This window comes from Lonchura striata, chromosome 4 (assembly GCF_050655825.1).
Source record: "Lonchura striata isolate lonStrDom1 chromosome 4, ASM5065582v1, whole genome shotgun sequence".
Lineage (NCBI taxonomy): Eukaryota > Metazoa > Chordata > Aves > Passeriformes > Estrildidae > Lonchura > Lonchura striata.
The window spans coordinates 22,305,578-22,322,357 of record NC_140706.1 but is presented as its reverse complement, the minus strand read 5'-3'; the positions used below and the strand labels follow the sequence as shown (position 1 = coordinate 22,322,357).

Genomic DNA, 16,780 nt, shown 5'->3' with positions numbered 1-16,780 from the left:
AGAAGATGTAGTAGAAAAATGTTCTGAGCTATAATTAGTTGAACATGATGCTTCTGTTGCAACATTAGGAATAATCATAATTACTTAAATTCGTGGTTGGAAGAATCCCAATGTGCTTAGCATTTGGTTATATATATTTGGATAACATATATAGCCTTTAGGGCTCAGATTTCAGAGTGGGACTTATTGATTATAATTTGTAATTGTGTGACTATTATACTGACACAATTAAAGAATGAGCCAATGTGAAACAGAGGTGCTTCAGATGACATTTTGAATCCTCAGTGCTAGGAAACACAGACTTAGGAGCAGGTTCTTTTCATCATTTTTGCTATCTGCATACATATATATATGTATATGTATATATATATGTATATAATCCCACTCCCTGTAGTTAGAGTTTGGAAAGTCCTGCACTACCAAATTTAGTTTTTAATAATGTACATTCCTCTAGAAAGGTAAGGGAAATGCAGTGGCTGCTGCTTCTTCCTCCTGTTTTTGGTAGAGTGCATCCTCCTTTTGAGAATGAGTTTTTCTTGAGAGGGTGGAACCAGGTTTTGTCTTGCTTCAGAGCAATACTAACACTGTTCCACTGATGGAGAGTGCAACAAAGGGATGTGTGAATGCCCTTAATCTGTAGTTGACATTCATTTAGGTAGCTCATCTTACATTGTAATTGGTGTAATCAACCCTTGCTAAAATGACACATATATTTGGTTTATTATTTGTTATGAAATACTTGCACCCACAGTGTGAACACTCCGGTCACATCTTTGGGGTGGGGTTTGTGTTTGGCTGACAGCTTTCTGGTGTCTGCATCAGAGCAGCAGGAGCACTTAGTCCTGGAGAGCCAGGACTGGAGCAGGTGTCAGTGAGGTGAAGTGTTAATGTGAGGCTTACTCAATGCTTACAGTTTTCCTGAAGTTCCCCAGGTTGTGTGTGGGAGGTGTAAAGCTGTACCCAAAGGCCAGAAAACCCCATTGCCAAAATAGTCAATAGCTCTACCTTTTTCTCCTTCTGCTTTCTGTGTGTGCAGAGACCAGACTGTGGTGGGGCACCTCCTCTGGGTGAGAAACATAGGAGTTTTTTGTTAAAATTTAAAGTTCCCATAAGGGCCTACAAGACACATAAAATCCTGCTGCAGCTAGATTGTCCTTGTCCATTTGAAATTTATATCTTTAATGTTTGTATTATTTTCATCCTCCAAACAAATGAAAGCTCAGATGGAGGCATCAGCAGTAAATCCTCTCAGTAAAGCAGGAGTAGCAAAGATGAAGATTTTGAAAGTTATTTCAGCAAAGCAGGCAGTAATGAAGAAGATTTTCAAAATGAAAACAGTTCCCTAATGTGGTTTTTAGTATCTTTTCAAACTGGGTAGCAAAGGTGTTTCTCAGACAAGCTACTGCAATTCAATTAGTCTGACCTAATTTCTATTTCTTCACTTTCTGCTTTCCACACTGATACAATTTTGTTATGGCTTGGAAGGGATTTGGGTACAGCACTGTTAATTGACAGAGTTTAAATACAGGAAATGTTCCCTAAAGCTTTCTTAGTCTGTATGCTCATTTGAGCTAAAAAAACTTAAAAAGGACTTTTTTATTTGGGCAGATGAAAGTTTTTAGAAGGAAGGTAAGCATTGTTGCAATCCAGGGCAAATGTAGTTTTTAAATTAGGAGTAGAAATTATAGGCCCACTCTTCTATATTTAGATCATTCTCTTTGTGCTGACTGCTCACTGTGATACACAAAATGGCACAAACTCTCACTAAACACCTATAAACTCAGTCGTGTGCATCACATCCCACAGTTAGCAAAATTACTTATGCATTTAAAGCAGCTTTATCTAGAAATAGAAATTCTTACTGGACTTTCTTCAGCAGCTTCTGTTTTCTTTTTTTGACCTAATTAAATGCTAATTTAAAATGCATTGACAACATCAACATTTGAAAAATATTATGGAGTGATGGTTCTAGGTTTCAAGCCTTTGAAATAAATCAAAGGTCTTCTCAAAGCATGAAATTACTTTTTCTTGCAACCCATTCCTTAATTTAAAATCGCTAATCCTATGAGATTGACAATCCAAGCAACTCTTTAAGACTGAAGCCCAATCTGGCCATAGAAATGGTGCTGCTGTGAAGCAAAAATAAACTAATAAATAAGCCAGATTTAAATCAGTCCATCATTCTTTTATACCGAATTGCTTCAGTTTACTATACTAATGCAACACCACCCTTGTTTTAGAGCTGTGAGTAGTACACATTGGTCTTTCCACAAGGTGGAAATGATTCTGCAGCTGAAGCAATGTGACTGTGGTATTTAATACAGGCTGGGTTGTCACATTTCCAGTGCCAGGAGACCCCTGCTGTGTGCTGGTGTGAGACTGCCTTACTTGGCAGGTGTTGGTGCTTACTTGCGATATGCATATGCAGGATTGAAACCACAGGGGTAGTTTTAAATGGTGAGAGGCATCCTTCCTGTTTGCAGTCTTTGTTCACTTCACAAAGAAGGTCTGAAATTCAGGTATTCATTTCTTTATTGTCATTTTAACTTACTAACTGGTGTGATTTGTACGTAGTCCAGGGATGTTAAGCAGAAAACATAATGAAAAGTTATTAATACTCAATATTTCTTTTGATTTTTTTGATTCAAAAATGTTATGTATCACATCTTGAATGAGCTTTATCAAATTTTGAGGCTGCTGAGGATATATATGTCTAGCAAAGACTTCCTTTCTCTGCAATGCAGTCACAGATGATTGATACCAGTCCTACAGTCATGTGATTTCATTCTGTCAATGGATGTTTCCTCAGCTTTGACAAAGCCTATTTTTTAATGTTAAAATCAGGTAAAATCCTGGAGTTCAATTATGCATCCCAAAGAACTCATTTTTCTTCTCAGTTGTTTAAACTCTTTCTCAGGTTCTACTGACAGGGATGCTTGTGTGGACCAGGGACTGGAGCCTACAGGGGTCTGTCTGTCCCTTGCAGTGTTTTACATTTTGTGCCGATTCACTGCATACATTTCCCAGATTTTGACATCTAGAGGCATTCCCATTTATTATATATTTTTTTCCAAATGGCATGTGTTAATAAGGATGAGTAGGGAAAGGTAAGTCTGATTTACAGAAGCTACAAAGATGTAGCTTTGTTCAGGTTGAGAAAATGCAATTTTCTTGTGGTTTCTTTTTAAAATTCTTTGTGAAGAGACTATTTCCCCTTTATAGTATGATTCTTGTGATGGTCTTTACCTATTTGAGAGAGCCTTAAGGTTCTGAGGCCCCTGGAAAAAATATCAGGGCATAGTTTTGGTGCTCCTTCCCAGTCTGATATCCAAAGAACTTGGCTGCTGTCCTGTAGGAGGATGGATTGTAAGAATAGAGATAGTGCTGAAGGCAGTCTTGCCCCTGAGGACTGCAGCTGTGCTAATTACCAAAGAGCAGGAACAGCCCTGCCCTTAATAGGTCACAGCTGTGTCCAGTAAGGATGGGTGTTATAAAAGAGTGGGGTAGCTGGTTGGGAGGAGAGTTGGAGTCAGTTGGCTGTGCTGATCTGAGGACCAAGGTCAGGTGCTTGTGCAAGGGACAGTAAGGGTTAGCATGTCTGCTAGGGACAGGAAGGGTCAGGGGTTTTTGTTAGGGGCAGTAAGGGTTAGTGTGTCTGCTAGGGACAGGAAGAAGTCAGCTGGCTGTGCAGAAGGAAGAGAAAAGGAGTTAGTGCTGCCTGAGAGACCTCACAGAGGGAAGGTATGAAAGTCTTGCAGGAAGATAATAAACCAATGGTGACAGTCACTTCCTATCTACTGTTGACTGGTGCCAAACACTGATGCCAACGATTGGTGGCCTGTATGGGGATGGATCCTGACACTGCCCCAGTTTGGATCACAGTGCTGGAATGATGAGATGGTAAAGAGACAGTAAAGTGGTTGAGTTACTAATGGAGACCCAGATAACAGCTAGATTCTATCAAATCCTACCTTGTTCAAATCAAAAAGACATCAGAATTCATTTCAGCGAGGATGGACAGACAAATCTGCATTAAAATGTAGTCACTGCTCTCCTAACCCTTCTGCTACCTGATCAAGTTATATTCTACACATCTCATTGTGATGAGGTGAGGAAGAGGTCTGAAGGAATAAGATATTTTTGTCCTTTACAGGAAAGAAGGCCTTTTCGCACTGTCCTACCTGGCATATTACCTTCTGAAATCCTTTAATTGTATCAAGCTGTATGTTTCTTTTTTGTCTCTGTAGCAAAATGTTCTCACAGATGTGACTTACAAGTGACTTGCTGTGAATTTTCCTGTCACAATTAAATTTCTGTGATGCTGAATTGCTGCTAAGAGTTGGCCCTCTTCTCACCCACTCCTTGTGTTGTATGTATTCAACAGGAGAAAGTGAATTTGAAGCTTTACAGTGAACAAAAGTGCTGAAAAAAACCACCAGTCTGCTGTGGCTAGAGTTTGACCCGAGATCATAAGGTGAGAGCCTGTGGTCAGAGGCCTGCAGAAACCAGTGCACTGCAGCTGAGCTTGTCTCTAGGGTGACCCCTGGCTCTGAGTGCAGCATTGAAGTGGCCCCTGGCAACAGGGAGGAGTGGTTTTCCCCAGAGGTGAGACAGAGTCAGCTCTCTGCTGATTTCCTTCTTTCTTCCTGTAACAAAGGTTGTATTTGTTAGTCAGCTCCTTGTTCAGGTGGTGTTTATAGCCAAAAACCAACATGAGAGTTTGCAATAAAAGCCCATGGGTTAATCTGCAATATCTGTACTTGTGACATGGTGTTAAAATATCAGCAATCTAAAGCCTGAATTGGGAGAGGAGAGAGAAAACTCTTCAATGTTGTTACCTCTAGAAAGGAACACTGTATGTGATGCTGTGCAGAAGGAACAAAGCTTGGCTAGTTGAAGTTATATTGAAAGATCTGTTGTTTGGTTTTTTTTGTGGTTTTTGGGGTTTTTTTTGTTTGTTTGTTTTTTTTTTTTCATTTATTAGCTTTTCAGATAGCAGAAAATTTTTCAAATGTGAAAGAAGAATGGAAAGTTGAGAAATGATGATTCCATAGGCAAAGGCTAAGAAGAAGGAAACAGGTGAAAGCATTAATATAAGGGCAATTAGCAGTGTGTTTTGGGTGGAGCAATGATTGGAGAGGACACCTTTGTGATTAACAGGCCTGACTAACTCCCAGCAGCTTGGTTGTGCTTCCTGCTGGCACTGCCTGCCTGTGCTCTGTTGTTCTAGATGTGGGTGCACTGCAGGAGGGGTCCATGGGACACAGCTCTGGTCCAACTCCAGCTGCAGTCAAGTGCCATTCCATGGAAGAACAATTCACAATTCCCTGCCTAGCTGTATGGGATATTAGTTTTTTTAATGCATGAGACGCTGCCTAACAAAATTGTGTTACTGGGCTTGACAGCAGCATGGCACTGGTAGATCCCTTCAGTCTGAGCAAGGCAGCTTGACAGCTACATTATTGAAAGCAACCTAAAGCTCACAAACCTGATGTTTTCTTGGCTTTGGAGAGTCTCTGCTGCTCTGGGTGAGCTCTGAGCCACCTCCTGCCCAGTGGAGACACTGGAACCCACTGCTGCCAAAGCCACATGAGGCAGTGGTCCCCACGGGTTGAGCAATAACCTCCTGATGACACTTATGTGGGATTTCAGCTACCTGCAATTATGTGCCTCCTAAACCAAAAGGGATTAAAACCCAGAGCATTTATTTTTCAGGGATAATGAATTCTTTAACAGTAAGCAAGATGGGATTGTGTTGTGTCTCCTTATTCTCCCTAAAGTAAGGACGTGCTGAAGGCTGGATCCAGTCTGGAACAGTCTGGGTAATTTGGAAATGTTTAAATATGGTGTGTGTTGTTAGGTGTGTCTGGGACAGCCAAAGCAGTCCCTTTATCCCTTGTGGTGCTTGTAGATGCTGTAACACAAACAGGGAAATGCTGCAAACCCCTGATGGCAGCTTGGAAACAAGGCACCTGGAGCCTCCTTGCATGGGGAAACCCTGCAGGAAGGGAGGGAGCAAAACCCCAAAATATAGTGGGAGCTGGGTAATTGTACACTGGGAGTAACAAACACCTTGGAGTCTTGCAGGTGTCTCACCCAGATGCTTCAAAAGGCCATTCATGGAAAGCTTTATGGTAGTCAGTTGCTATATTGCTTCCTTAAGGAGACCTTCAGACCTCCTGGAAAGCAGAGGAAGGGAGTGGAGAAAGTAGGGTAGAGCTCAGGCTCTGTCAGGCAAACATTTGTTACCAGGTCTTTAAAAAAGGTTTATTGACATGAAGGCTAAATCATATTTGTGTTGTGTTTTGCTGGATTAAAAATACATTGTTTCTCAGTGAGAGAAAAGTGAATTGGCTCAGTAAGATGATTTTCTCAAATCAGGCATTTCTAGCCTTTGTTTTCCACATAGGTGTGTTTTTTTTTCCCTGGGGAGGAAAGTATCAAAAGATCTCTCTGTGTGGGAAGGTGGCATGGGGAGGGGGTGAAGCTAGTTCTGCAAACTTGCTTATTTCAAATACCACCCTAGAGAGAGGCTGCAGATTTTTGGAGACTGAGCTCCATGTGGTAAGTGGGAGAGGGTTTCTGTGCTATTGATTAATTTCAAATTGTGTGGGATTTTCCTGGCATAAATGCATAGGGTCTTTGCCAATTTTAACTTAATTTTCCTTCTGTCAAAGGAGCTGCAAAAGCTGTGTGAAGAGGATGTTTTGTGGATGAAGGACTCCAGGATCTGCAGGCCTTGATGGAGTTAACCTTTCCATCTTGTTTGGGAGAAGGTGCATGACTTTTCCTGGGCAGTGGTGTGTTTACTCATGTAGTTTCTTTTGCAAGAAACTTTCTTTTCCAGAGCCTTACTCAGGAAACTGTGCAAAGCACAAAAGGCTTTTTACAATGCATCTTTGATTATTGTGCTTCTTACTGGGAATGCCATGGAGATGAGGAAAACCAAAACAACCTGAATAAAGAACAAATCCTGCAGGGTAGCAATAGATTTGTACAGGCTGGAAAACAGGAGGTCCTTAAGAGATTCAGTCCTTGGGTTAGAGAATTTGTGCCAGTGTCTAGGTAAGCTGTTCAACCATGTTAGCACTAAACACAGTGAGCTCTGTGAACAGAGCAATATTGCAAGCTGCAGGAATGTGAGATAAACTAGAACTGTACAGGCCAGAAAAAAGTCTGTTGTACTGAGCAAAGAAATCTCAGTCTTTTAACTGAGATTAACTTTATTTCATGTCAAGAGCAGAACATGCAAATCTAGGCTCTTTAATGGCATGATGCTGAATGATACAAGCCTTGTAGCACAGAGCATACCACTGCTGGATTATTTGTCCTGAATGCACTTTAGAGAAATTCAGTCAGGTTTTGTTTATGCTAACAAATACTCATTTAGTGCAGCTGTTACAGCAGTGCAAAGCATAGCTTTGCAATAAGCTGAGGCTCATTTCAAGTACTGGCCTTGTAAAACTTTTTTTTTTTTTTTTTTGCACATTTGCCTTTTTTACATCAAGCTAGAATAATGTAGAGAATGGAAAAGAATGTCAGAAAATAAGAAGAATCAGTGGTTTACAAACATCATAGTTGTTGACAGATGCAATTTAAACATATGTAGCAGCTTAACAGGCTAAAAATCAACAGATTTGGGGGGAAATATGAACATTTGACTTCTTGGAGGGCAAATAGAACCCACAGGGAAAAGAGACAATGTTGGTTTCTCTATTTCAAAGAAAATTTATAGAGGAGAGAGGAAAACAAAATGCATTTTCTGTGGCTGTAAGAGTTCAAGTTATAACTGGATTTTCAAATTGGAATGGAAACAGAAGGAAAAGGTACTGAAACCTGTTTATAAATAGCTTGAGTTTTCAGAGTTACACACTTAGTTTGTCACTGGTAGCACAAAGTGAGTTCTACATAAAGGAATAGGTATGACCCACAAAGCACATGCTATAAATTCATTGCTCAGACAAAACCTATATTTTTCTGGCAAGACTGAAACAGAAGATGATGAATGAACAGCTTGGCCACCTGCCCAAATTCGTAGTTCCTAGCAGGTCTGAGAATCAGACAGCTATGCACAGGGCACAGTGTTTGGGCTAAGGCATACACATACACAGTATAAGGGATTTTGAGAAGTGAAAGTAAAACCTGGAGAACAATATACTTGATGCAGAAGAGTCAGGTTTGAAGGAAAAAATTGATTTTGCCCATTTTAAAAAACAGTCTTTACCAAGTTATCCTGTATGGAAACAGTGATAAAAATAATTCTTCTTCATCAGAAGAATTTTACATGTTATGGGAGCAAATTTAGTTTATTCTGTGAGCAAAATAATAATATTTTTAATTATGTCAGGTATTGGTGGTCCAGAGTTCACATAAGTGCCTGGTTTGTTAGGGGCACCAATTGTTTCTAATCAGGTAATTCAGTGAATGCTGAGGCTGGGGTGTGCCTGGCTCAGGCAGTTATTTCTGAGACAATCTTGCAGCCTGTAATCTAGACCTGCTTAGATCTAGACACCTGTGGGGATGTTTGAGAAAGATCAAGTATATGTACTAAAATTAGGAATTATTCTAAAACAGTATAAACTATGTAATTCAGCTTCCTTATCGGATTTTAATAGTGTCTTCTCTCTCAGATCAGGGACAGACTGAAATATATTAAAACACCTAATGCACTTATTTTTCTTTCACCTTTTTTTTGGAGAGGGGATGGTGGTGGTGGTTTGTCTTTTCCCCCAGATTCACTGCTCAAGATGCTTCTCCTACACAAGGCTGCTTTTACATAACAAGTGTGGGAAAAATACCAGGGTGCTTTTTTTGAACCTCATTGTTCCTGAATATTTGACATAAAGATTGGTCAGCAGAGAGTAGTAAAGCATAGTTACAGAGGACTTTAAAATGGATAAAGAACCTTTTAAAACAGAAAAAATATTCAAAACAATTATAAGTCACACTCAAAAATTTTCAATAAATGATTCTGATACAATACTTAAATAAAGGCCCTTTTATGACTTTTTCTCTTACATGAATTCTTTTTGATTCAATGTGCTTTCTTTGCTTTTGAATACAGCACTTTAATCTAAGTGTAAAGCATAAGATAATTTGATCTAGAACCCTTTAGAGTGCAGGTGAACTTTTCCATTTGGTTATTTTAAACTAATTTCCTTCACAGACATTGAGTGATGATGAATGGCTAAGGGAATGATCACACACAACAATTTAATGAACAAGAGCAAAGAGCTCTTATGTTATAATTACTCAGAACAAGGCAGATCCAAGGTATTGGCCACTGCATCAAAAAGGTCCAAATGTTACTAAAACGTGATAATGGTGAGATAGCAGTGAAATGCAGCTGCATTTCTGTAGTATTATTGAATTGCTGATCTTGATTGCATTTGCAACCTTTATTAGTCTCTCAGTAAAACAATACTTGAAAATTATAGGAAAGGATTCATTGCCTTAAAAGACTTAGTTTGTCTGGCATCAAGACAACTTAGTAATTCTTTTTCTTCCCTTAATCTTGTGCAAAAGAATGGGCTATATTCACCAAAATTATCAATGAAGATTGCACTATCAGGTCTAATTTGCTGGAGTATGTTTTGCCTGTGGGGTTTTTTGTGATGCTGTATGCTAACACCAGGCTGACATTTCCAGCAGAACTCCTTGCTTCAGTGAGCAAGGTGTGTCTCAGGTCACACTGCCATAAAGCAAATATCTGCTGCTTGTGTTGGAACTTTTTTATTGGTCAACCTGACATATTGCCCTGTGGCAAGAAAGTCACTGGGTTGTATTTTTAAAGAGTGTTAGTCTCTAGAGGCAGATTTGGTTCTTGGGGCATTTGTGGGACTTGGGTTCACATTCTGTCTCCTACCCAGAGATGGGGGCTGATTTACCTGCTTGCTTCTCAAACCTGGCTTTCCCCCACATGGAAAATTTGGGTAGCTATGTGCTTTGGGACAAATAGTTTCGTTCTCCAGGAGGAAAGTTAAGCCATACTGATTTCTGTAGTGCCACTGTAAAGCTTTATTGTGGAAGGATGGCAGGGAAATGAAAGAAAGCTGAGGCTGTAGTTTGATGGATACTGGGTGCTGGTAATTGGCTGTGAAAACAGAAAGCTGACCTTTCCCTGGCATCTATCTTTTTGCCCTTGGCTTTCCTGTTTTCTTAAACAGTCTTTGAGGTTTTTTTATCATCTGAACCATAGCAAATCCCTATGTTTTTACTCTATATAAACAAAAAGAGAAGGTAATTAATGGGATAATTGCACAGAGCATTAGTTTTTAAAGTATATTGGTAAATACTAGCTAGCCTTTTAGCAATCTGTGTGCATTCAGGCAAAACAGTGGAAAATGCTCCCAAGTGATTTTAATTTAAAAAGAGATGTTAAAAGACAAAAATTGGACATGGCATATGGTGGTATCTCTTCAGGCCTCTGGTAGCCTTCCATTCAGGGCTGATGGCTGTAGTTTTTGTTTAATTTACAATGAAAATGAAATCTTATGGTATTCTTGGTGCTTATCCCTTTATCTATGTTTGTCCCTGAAATGGTGCCTGGCAGCTGAATCTATTATCTTTTCTGTGCAGACATTGCCTATTCACTACTAATGTTCAGTGGAGACATGCACATACTCTGACAACAAAATTCAGAGCTGATACCAAGCCATGCAACATCTGCTAAATTCACGTGGGGAAAGGGAATATAAAAACAAATACACAAAGGGCGCAGCTCCCGAGATGGTAAATATTGTTTTTTCCATGCCACACCCAAACCAGAAATAGAGACAGAGGAGGCCTTTAACAAAGCTTGATTCAGGTTCCTGACAGCTGACAGCAACTGCTTGTTTTCCACTGAGCTGTAAGTGAATGAGGATGCCAACTTCAAAAGCATTCATTAGCCTGAGACTTAGGCTCCTTTTACTGTGAGTAGATCAGGAGTAGATGAGAAGAATAGCTCCATGGAAATGTGTAGTGTTAAAGTCATATTAATAGGATTGGTATCAAGCTTTCTTGCCGTAAGAGAGGAGGAGTGGATAACACTTTTTTTTTTTTTTTGAGGTAATAAACTGCCTGTACAGTAGTGGGACAGTGTGGATTCACTGGCTGGGCAAGTGGAGCAGCTGGCAAGGGAGGCTGGAATGGCTGCAGTCCCCAGATTGGGAGCTGCCCAAGCACAGTGGGCCTGGGTCCTGGTGGGGGATTTCTGCACCAAGTTGGCTGTGGGAAGGAGCACACAGCCCAGAAGAGAGAGGAGGAAATTGTTGGGTGCCTGTGCCAGGGCACAGGTGGTGCTTCTGCATCCTAGGCTGTTGCACAAAGCTCAGGTGCTTAATAAGACAGATAAAACTGGGCACTCCCAAATCTACTGCTGACAAAACAGGGTTTCAAAGTGGCTGTGGGTTGAAGGGGGAAGTGAGTGTAAGAAATACAGTCCAGTCTACACATACAGTCATTGCAGTAAATTCAGTGGGGAGGGTAGGTAGTCAGGGGAGGAACAGACCTGCAGTCTGGTGGGCCCTCAGGACTGTGGACATGTGGCTCCCCATGGCTCATCTGGGTCACTCTCTGCCTCTCCTGCCTGAAAGCTGCTGTCAGGTCTCTGCATCAGAGTGTATCGTAGGAGGACATCAATGCTAACCTGCCTGGAAAAGGTCCTTAACATCCAGATGCACCTGCTTGAGCATGGCAGATTGGGCAGATGTGAAATATGTGTTTTGTTATGGTCTGGAGAGCTTCTGTCCAGTGCAGGCAAACCTGTGCTGCTGCTGTTTCAGCTGGCAGCGCTGTGCTCGGTAGCACTGGCCCCATTTGCATCAGGTTATTTCTTTTCTCCTGTCCTCTGTGAGGATTTGATACTGTTCCTACTGGAACCAGTGTGAGAAGAGTTCCCAAGGTGGACTTGATACTGAGAGGGTTTTTAATAATTGGGTGTGTGTTATTCTTGATATGGGGTACAACTTGTGCTTATTATTCAGCTCCTTCAGAAAAGCAGATTACCTGCAATAGCAAGGCTTTGGACCTTACTTGCACAAATTCATACAACTAACTGTTCTTTAATATAAAAACATTAAACATATTAAAAAGATGTGATGTAAAGTTGAGCCAGGTCAAGCTGGTAACATTAAAAAGAGTAAACCCCGAAGAGAAGGCTTACTCTTCCTCACTATCCTAAATGGAAAAGTAACTTGTGTGAATTAGTAATAGAATATTCAACCAGAAATATTTTTCTAACCAGAAAGCATCTGTGCCTTTGCAGCAAACATCTGTGATAAAAGTGAAAAAAAGGGAGTTAAATAAACTTGTATAAAAATGGCAGACAGGAAAAAAGTCACACAGAAGAAAAAATAAACTTGGGCCTTTTATCCCCCTTCCTCCTGCTGTAAGTGATTAAATGTGCAACGTATTCTCTTCTTAATAAAATTTTAAAGTTCCTCCATATGTCTGAGTGAAAGTGACCCAGAGGAGAACTTACAGGAAAATTGCTGCTTTCCCCCCCACCCCACCCGCCCCTTTCCAGCAATCCCTTTTGACCTTTCTACAGTAACTCAATTATTTTGTCCATTTTGATATCAAACTTTCAATAGGTAAAATTACATTGTGTTTTGTACCTTTTCTCCTTAGCAATACATCCTGCTTGCCAGCTCTGTTCTGTAGGTCAGCAAAAATCAACAATTTTCGTGCATCGTTGCTGGGAGGTGAAGTTTTGACATCATGCTGGATTTGGACTCCAGCATGGTCAGGTGCTCAATGAGGTGCTGCTGGTTAAGGAGCAGGGGGATTTGGCCACCTGCTCTGGTTAGCTATGCCCTCCCCACCATGACTGTTGTGTAGAAGGCATGGGGGCATACTCTGCTGACAGGTGATCATATATAATCCTCAGAAAGGGTCTGAAGAAGAAATTTTAAACTCCAAACAAATATTTATTGCCTGACTACATTGCATCAGGTTTCAGTGGGTTGTTTCCCCCACCCCTGTCCCTTGTGAAACACTATCAGTGAAAGATGTAGACAATGCTGAGGCCATGTTTAACTGGATACAGTGCAAACACAGCAAAAGACCATCCCTTCCTGAAAGATGTGAAGAAAGGCTTTCCTTAGCTTTCATTCAGTAAAGTCTGAGAGCAAATACTTTTAGCAAGTTTGCTTCCTTGAGTGTGGTTAGAGAAGGGCCTCAACACTCACAAATGTTTGCCTTGCACAGTGAACCACTTTTAATCAGGCTTTCCAAGGAAGTAAGTAATTATTCCCTTCACTTGAAAATTTGCTCTGTCTTCCCACCTACCTAGAACTGTGCAAAAATCAACAGGTTGATTTTCAGTATTAACCTTAAATATGGTACAAGTTCCCTGAAACCTGCAAACTGGAAGATCTGGATTGCCTTTTGATCAATACTTGTCTTAGCTTTGGGGTAAACAGAAAACTATTCTAAACTTCTGACAGTGTTTTGATTTTTATATTTACTTGGCTTTCCCCAAAATTCTAGAGAAAAATTCTCCCTTAGGTTTCCAATTATCTCATTTTCCAAAAATCTCTCTCTTCTTTTGGTTGTGAGCAGGAAGTATTTGATTTGTGTCTTCCCTGTGAAACAGCACTGCGTTTGGTTCTATATTGATGTGACAAAGCAAGAAAATAGGTTTGTTTGTTTCATCAGAAAAGAATAAAAGGTAATAATTAGAGCAGTACCAATTTCTGCACCAAGAGTAAAATTGTGGACATAAAAAAAAACTACTAGAGTGCTTGATAGCAAGTGCCTCACTTGAATTCCTTTCTTTAGGAAAGGAGTTAAGGAAGTCTCTCTCTCATTCAATGGCCACTCTCTTTTCAGTGACAGAGTAACTTCAGTATGCATTGTACCTTCCACCCTACAAAGATGCTTTGTGTAATTAATGTTCAACAAATTTAACTACTGAGTTACTAAGCTGGTTTACCATCATACATGCAACTTGTAAAAGCATTTTTCAGAAGAGACTCGCCATGGCAGGCTGCTTTTCATGTTTTGGATGCAATGCTCTTCTCAGTGAAAGCCTGTGGTTTCCTGTTGATCTGGGTGCTACAGTGTTCCTCTCCCGAGATATACATGTAGCTTAGTAAATAAGCCCCTTATCTACCACAGTTTCTAAATAGATTTTTGTAAATAATATAGGCTCATAAGTCAGTTATAGTAAGCTCAGAGCAGTTCTTTTAAAGTGTAGTGGTTTATTGCTGCATTCCCATCGGCACAGTTGGGAGCTACTCTTGTCAGGACGTTGGTACAACGAGTTTGATAAAGAGACACTTCCTGGCTCAGGCTGATCTAGGCTGTGCTCAGGTCCTAGCCCTCCTCAGCATGAGACCTACTATGTTTCAAGATGGGCAACCTGAAAGTGAATGACAATTTTTTGAAGTGCCACTGGTAAACTTGTTTGACTCAAATTTATTTTAAATACTGGTAAAGACAACCCCCTTTCTTTTCCCAGAGAAAGTTGAGAGCTTATCTGAAGCAAGTTGCTTCAGGTATTATTCTCCACTTCTTTTGGTATCTTCTAGCATTATGTGGAAACAAGAAAAAGAGATGTATTTTATAGAATGAACTGTGGAAAAATAACATTATCAGCAATCAACACCCAACCATTGTAGAAAGAAAACAATAAACAACACTTGCTGCTTTTAAGCAGTGGGAATTGTTAGGCTGTGACAATCCTGTGATGCACTAGAGATCTTCAGTAAATTTGGATTCTGTAACCCCCTAGAATGCAGTCTTTAAATTCCTATAGAGGTATTAAAAATGGAGTATTTAGAATACTGTCTGAAAACAATTACAAATTGGGATGAGAAAAAGATCTTTGTGATAAAAATGTTAATGCTGTAGACTGGAAAACTCCTTCAGTGCAAGTAAAAAATATTAACTCCTGCAACATTGCCAGTAATTGTCAGTGAAACTTTATTGTGCCATGTGAAAATTGATATGCTTTAATGCAATTTAACTTCTCAATTTAAAATAAACTGCTTTTAACTGACTTTCCTCTTACTCTGTATTTTGCAATTTTATTCTCCTTTTATGGAACACTGTAGTACTCCCCATCTGTCTTTCATTTGCTTGTAAGATTTTATTTTTAAATGTACCAAATTCTAGAAGAGGAATTTAGAAATCATGTAAGTTCATTGAGGATGTCAAATATGTTAAAATACAGTGGGATTGGTGTGACTGAAACAATGTGCAATTCATGATATAAGGAAGTTAGAAGAGTTCTGAATCCCTTCCTTTCAGACATGAAAGACATATTAACTCCACCTTTACCCCACATACTCCAACTTAACCATTTCAATAACTAAGAGATATTTTAAAACATCAGTTTTTAAATAGGTTTGGTTTAAAAATTGTTGTCTTTGGATTTTCACTGAGCCAACTTTATTTCTGAGTGTAAAAAACAATCCAGACTCTACAACAGGTGGAACAAGTGAGATCAGATATTTTCAGTATAATATTTTAGATTGTTTTGAAAGGTAGAAAAGACATTACAAAATATACCCTGTAAACAGTTTCTCTAGAAAGCACAATGTTAAAAGTTTAAAAGAACTTTTCCTACCTGTAGCATTTCTGTGGATCAGGAAGTGTAGCTTTTCCTGATTACAATCTTCCATGGCTTAGCTTGGCTTCTGCATTTGAATGTTAAATATGTAAGAATGCCTTGTTTAGCTTGGGAGTTTGCATGACCTCTTAATGAGACACTGTAGTTAGTGTCATTGGGTATTAAGGCATCATGTGACTCTAGATGAAAATAAAATCCTTTAAAGTTTGCATTTAATACTTCCTATAATCTGTAACCCTTTACCTGCAAGCTGGATAAAAACCTGATAGGACTCACCGTTTCTGGCCGGGGTTAGAAGGAGAAGCGGAAGAACACGTGCCACAGAATTCCTTTCCTCCGGGACAGTCACAGCGACCACAACAATGCCCGAGCCTGTCAGTGTATTCATGCTGGGATTTGCATATTCTTTAAATTAAATCTCCCCATATCACAAACAGTGCTGGAGGGATTTGGCAGAAATTCCTCTGTTGCATGTTGCCTGGCAATGACATTTATTCCCCACTGTTTTGTGGGATTCTCTAAAGAGAAACTCAGCTCTGAGGTGTATTTGCAGGCATCGCCTCACATTTACCTTTGAAAGCTGCCGACTTTCCTGGAGTCATTTTGATTTGAGCGTGGTGTTTCCAGAAGTGATATGAAAGATGTTCTGTTGCCACAGCCATTTGAGAGAGATTTCCCTGTACAGGAGGAGAGGTTTAAGTTAGGCAAGCACCTGGGTCATGTGTGATCTTTAAGGTATGTCGATGTACCTGGAAACTGTGAAACAACCTCCGGGAGAGAACTGGCACTAAGATTGCCTGTGTCGCAGCGGGGGCGTGGGGGGGTGCAAAGCAGAGCTAGCAAAGCCTTCTCGATACCCTTCGGGTGTGGTTGTTGGTGTTTGGTTTTGTTTACTTGTTTGGTTTTGTGTTTTTTTTTTTTTTTTTTTTTTTTTTTAATTGGTGTTAAGCCTCATGGAAGCACTTAAATGAAGTTTGGCTGCTGCATGGAGTAGGCGTTCTGTTCCCACTCTAAATAATGCCGGATATACAGTTGCCTCCCTGCCTTGCAGGGATTGTATCCTCGCCTTCCCTGTGCAAGGAGGGTGTTGGATTTAAATCACCAAGGGCTTGCTCTGCCCTGCCGTGCTTCCCCTCGTACCCTCCGCAGGGATCGAGCTCCTGTCAGCAGCGGGCTGGGGCAGGCAGGTCCCGTGCCCGGAGCCGGGACTCGGATGCGCCG

General features: G+C 40.3%; 1 protein-coding gene across 7 annotated transcripts in view; it reads right to left on the bottom strand.

Moving 5' to 3' along the window:
• Window positions 1-16,336, bottom strand: part of PGCKA1 (PDCD10 and GCKIII kinases associated 1) — a 60,390-nt gene extending 44,054 nt beyond the window's left edge. For 2 of the 7 annotated variants that reach the window (XM_085578586.1, XM_085578588.1), the window contains exon 1: window positions 15,557-15,824. Coding sequence is in view for 1 of the 7 variants with exons in the window: in XM_085578589.1 (XP_085434715.1) it covers window positions 15,557-15,611 (55 nt within the window). In the remaining 6 variants the exon portion in view is untranslated. The other 5 variants (XM_031504563.3, XM_077782573.2, XM_031504564.3 and 2 more) reach the window with 4 other exon arrangements.
• Between the last annotated feature and the right edge of the window lie 444 nt (window positions 16,337-16,780).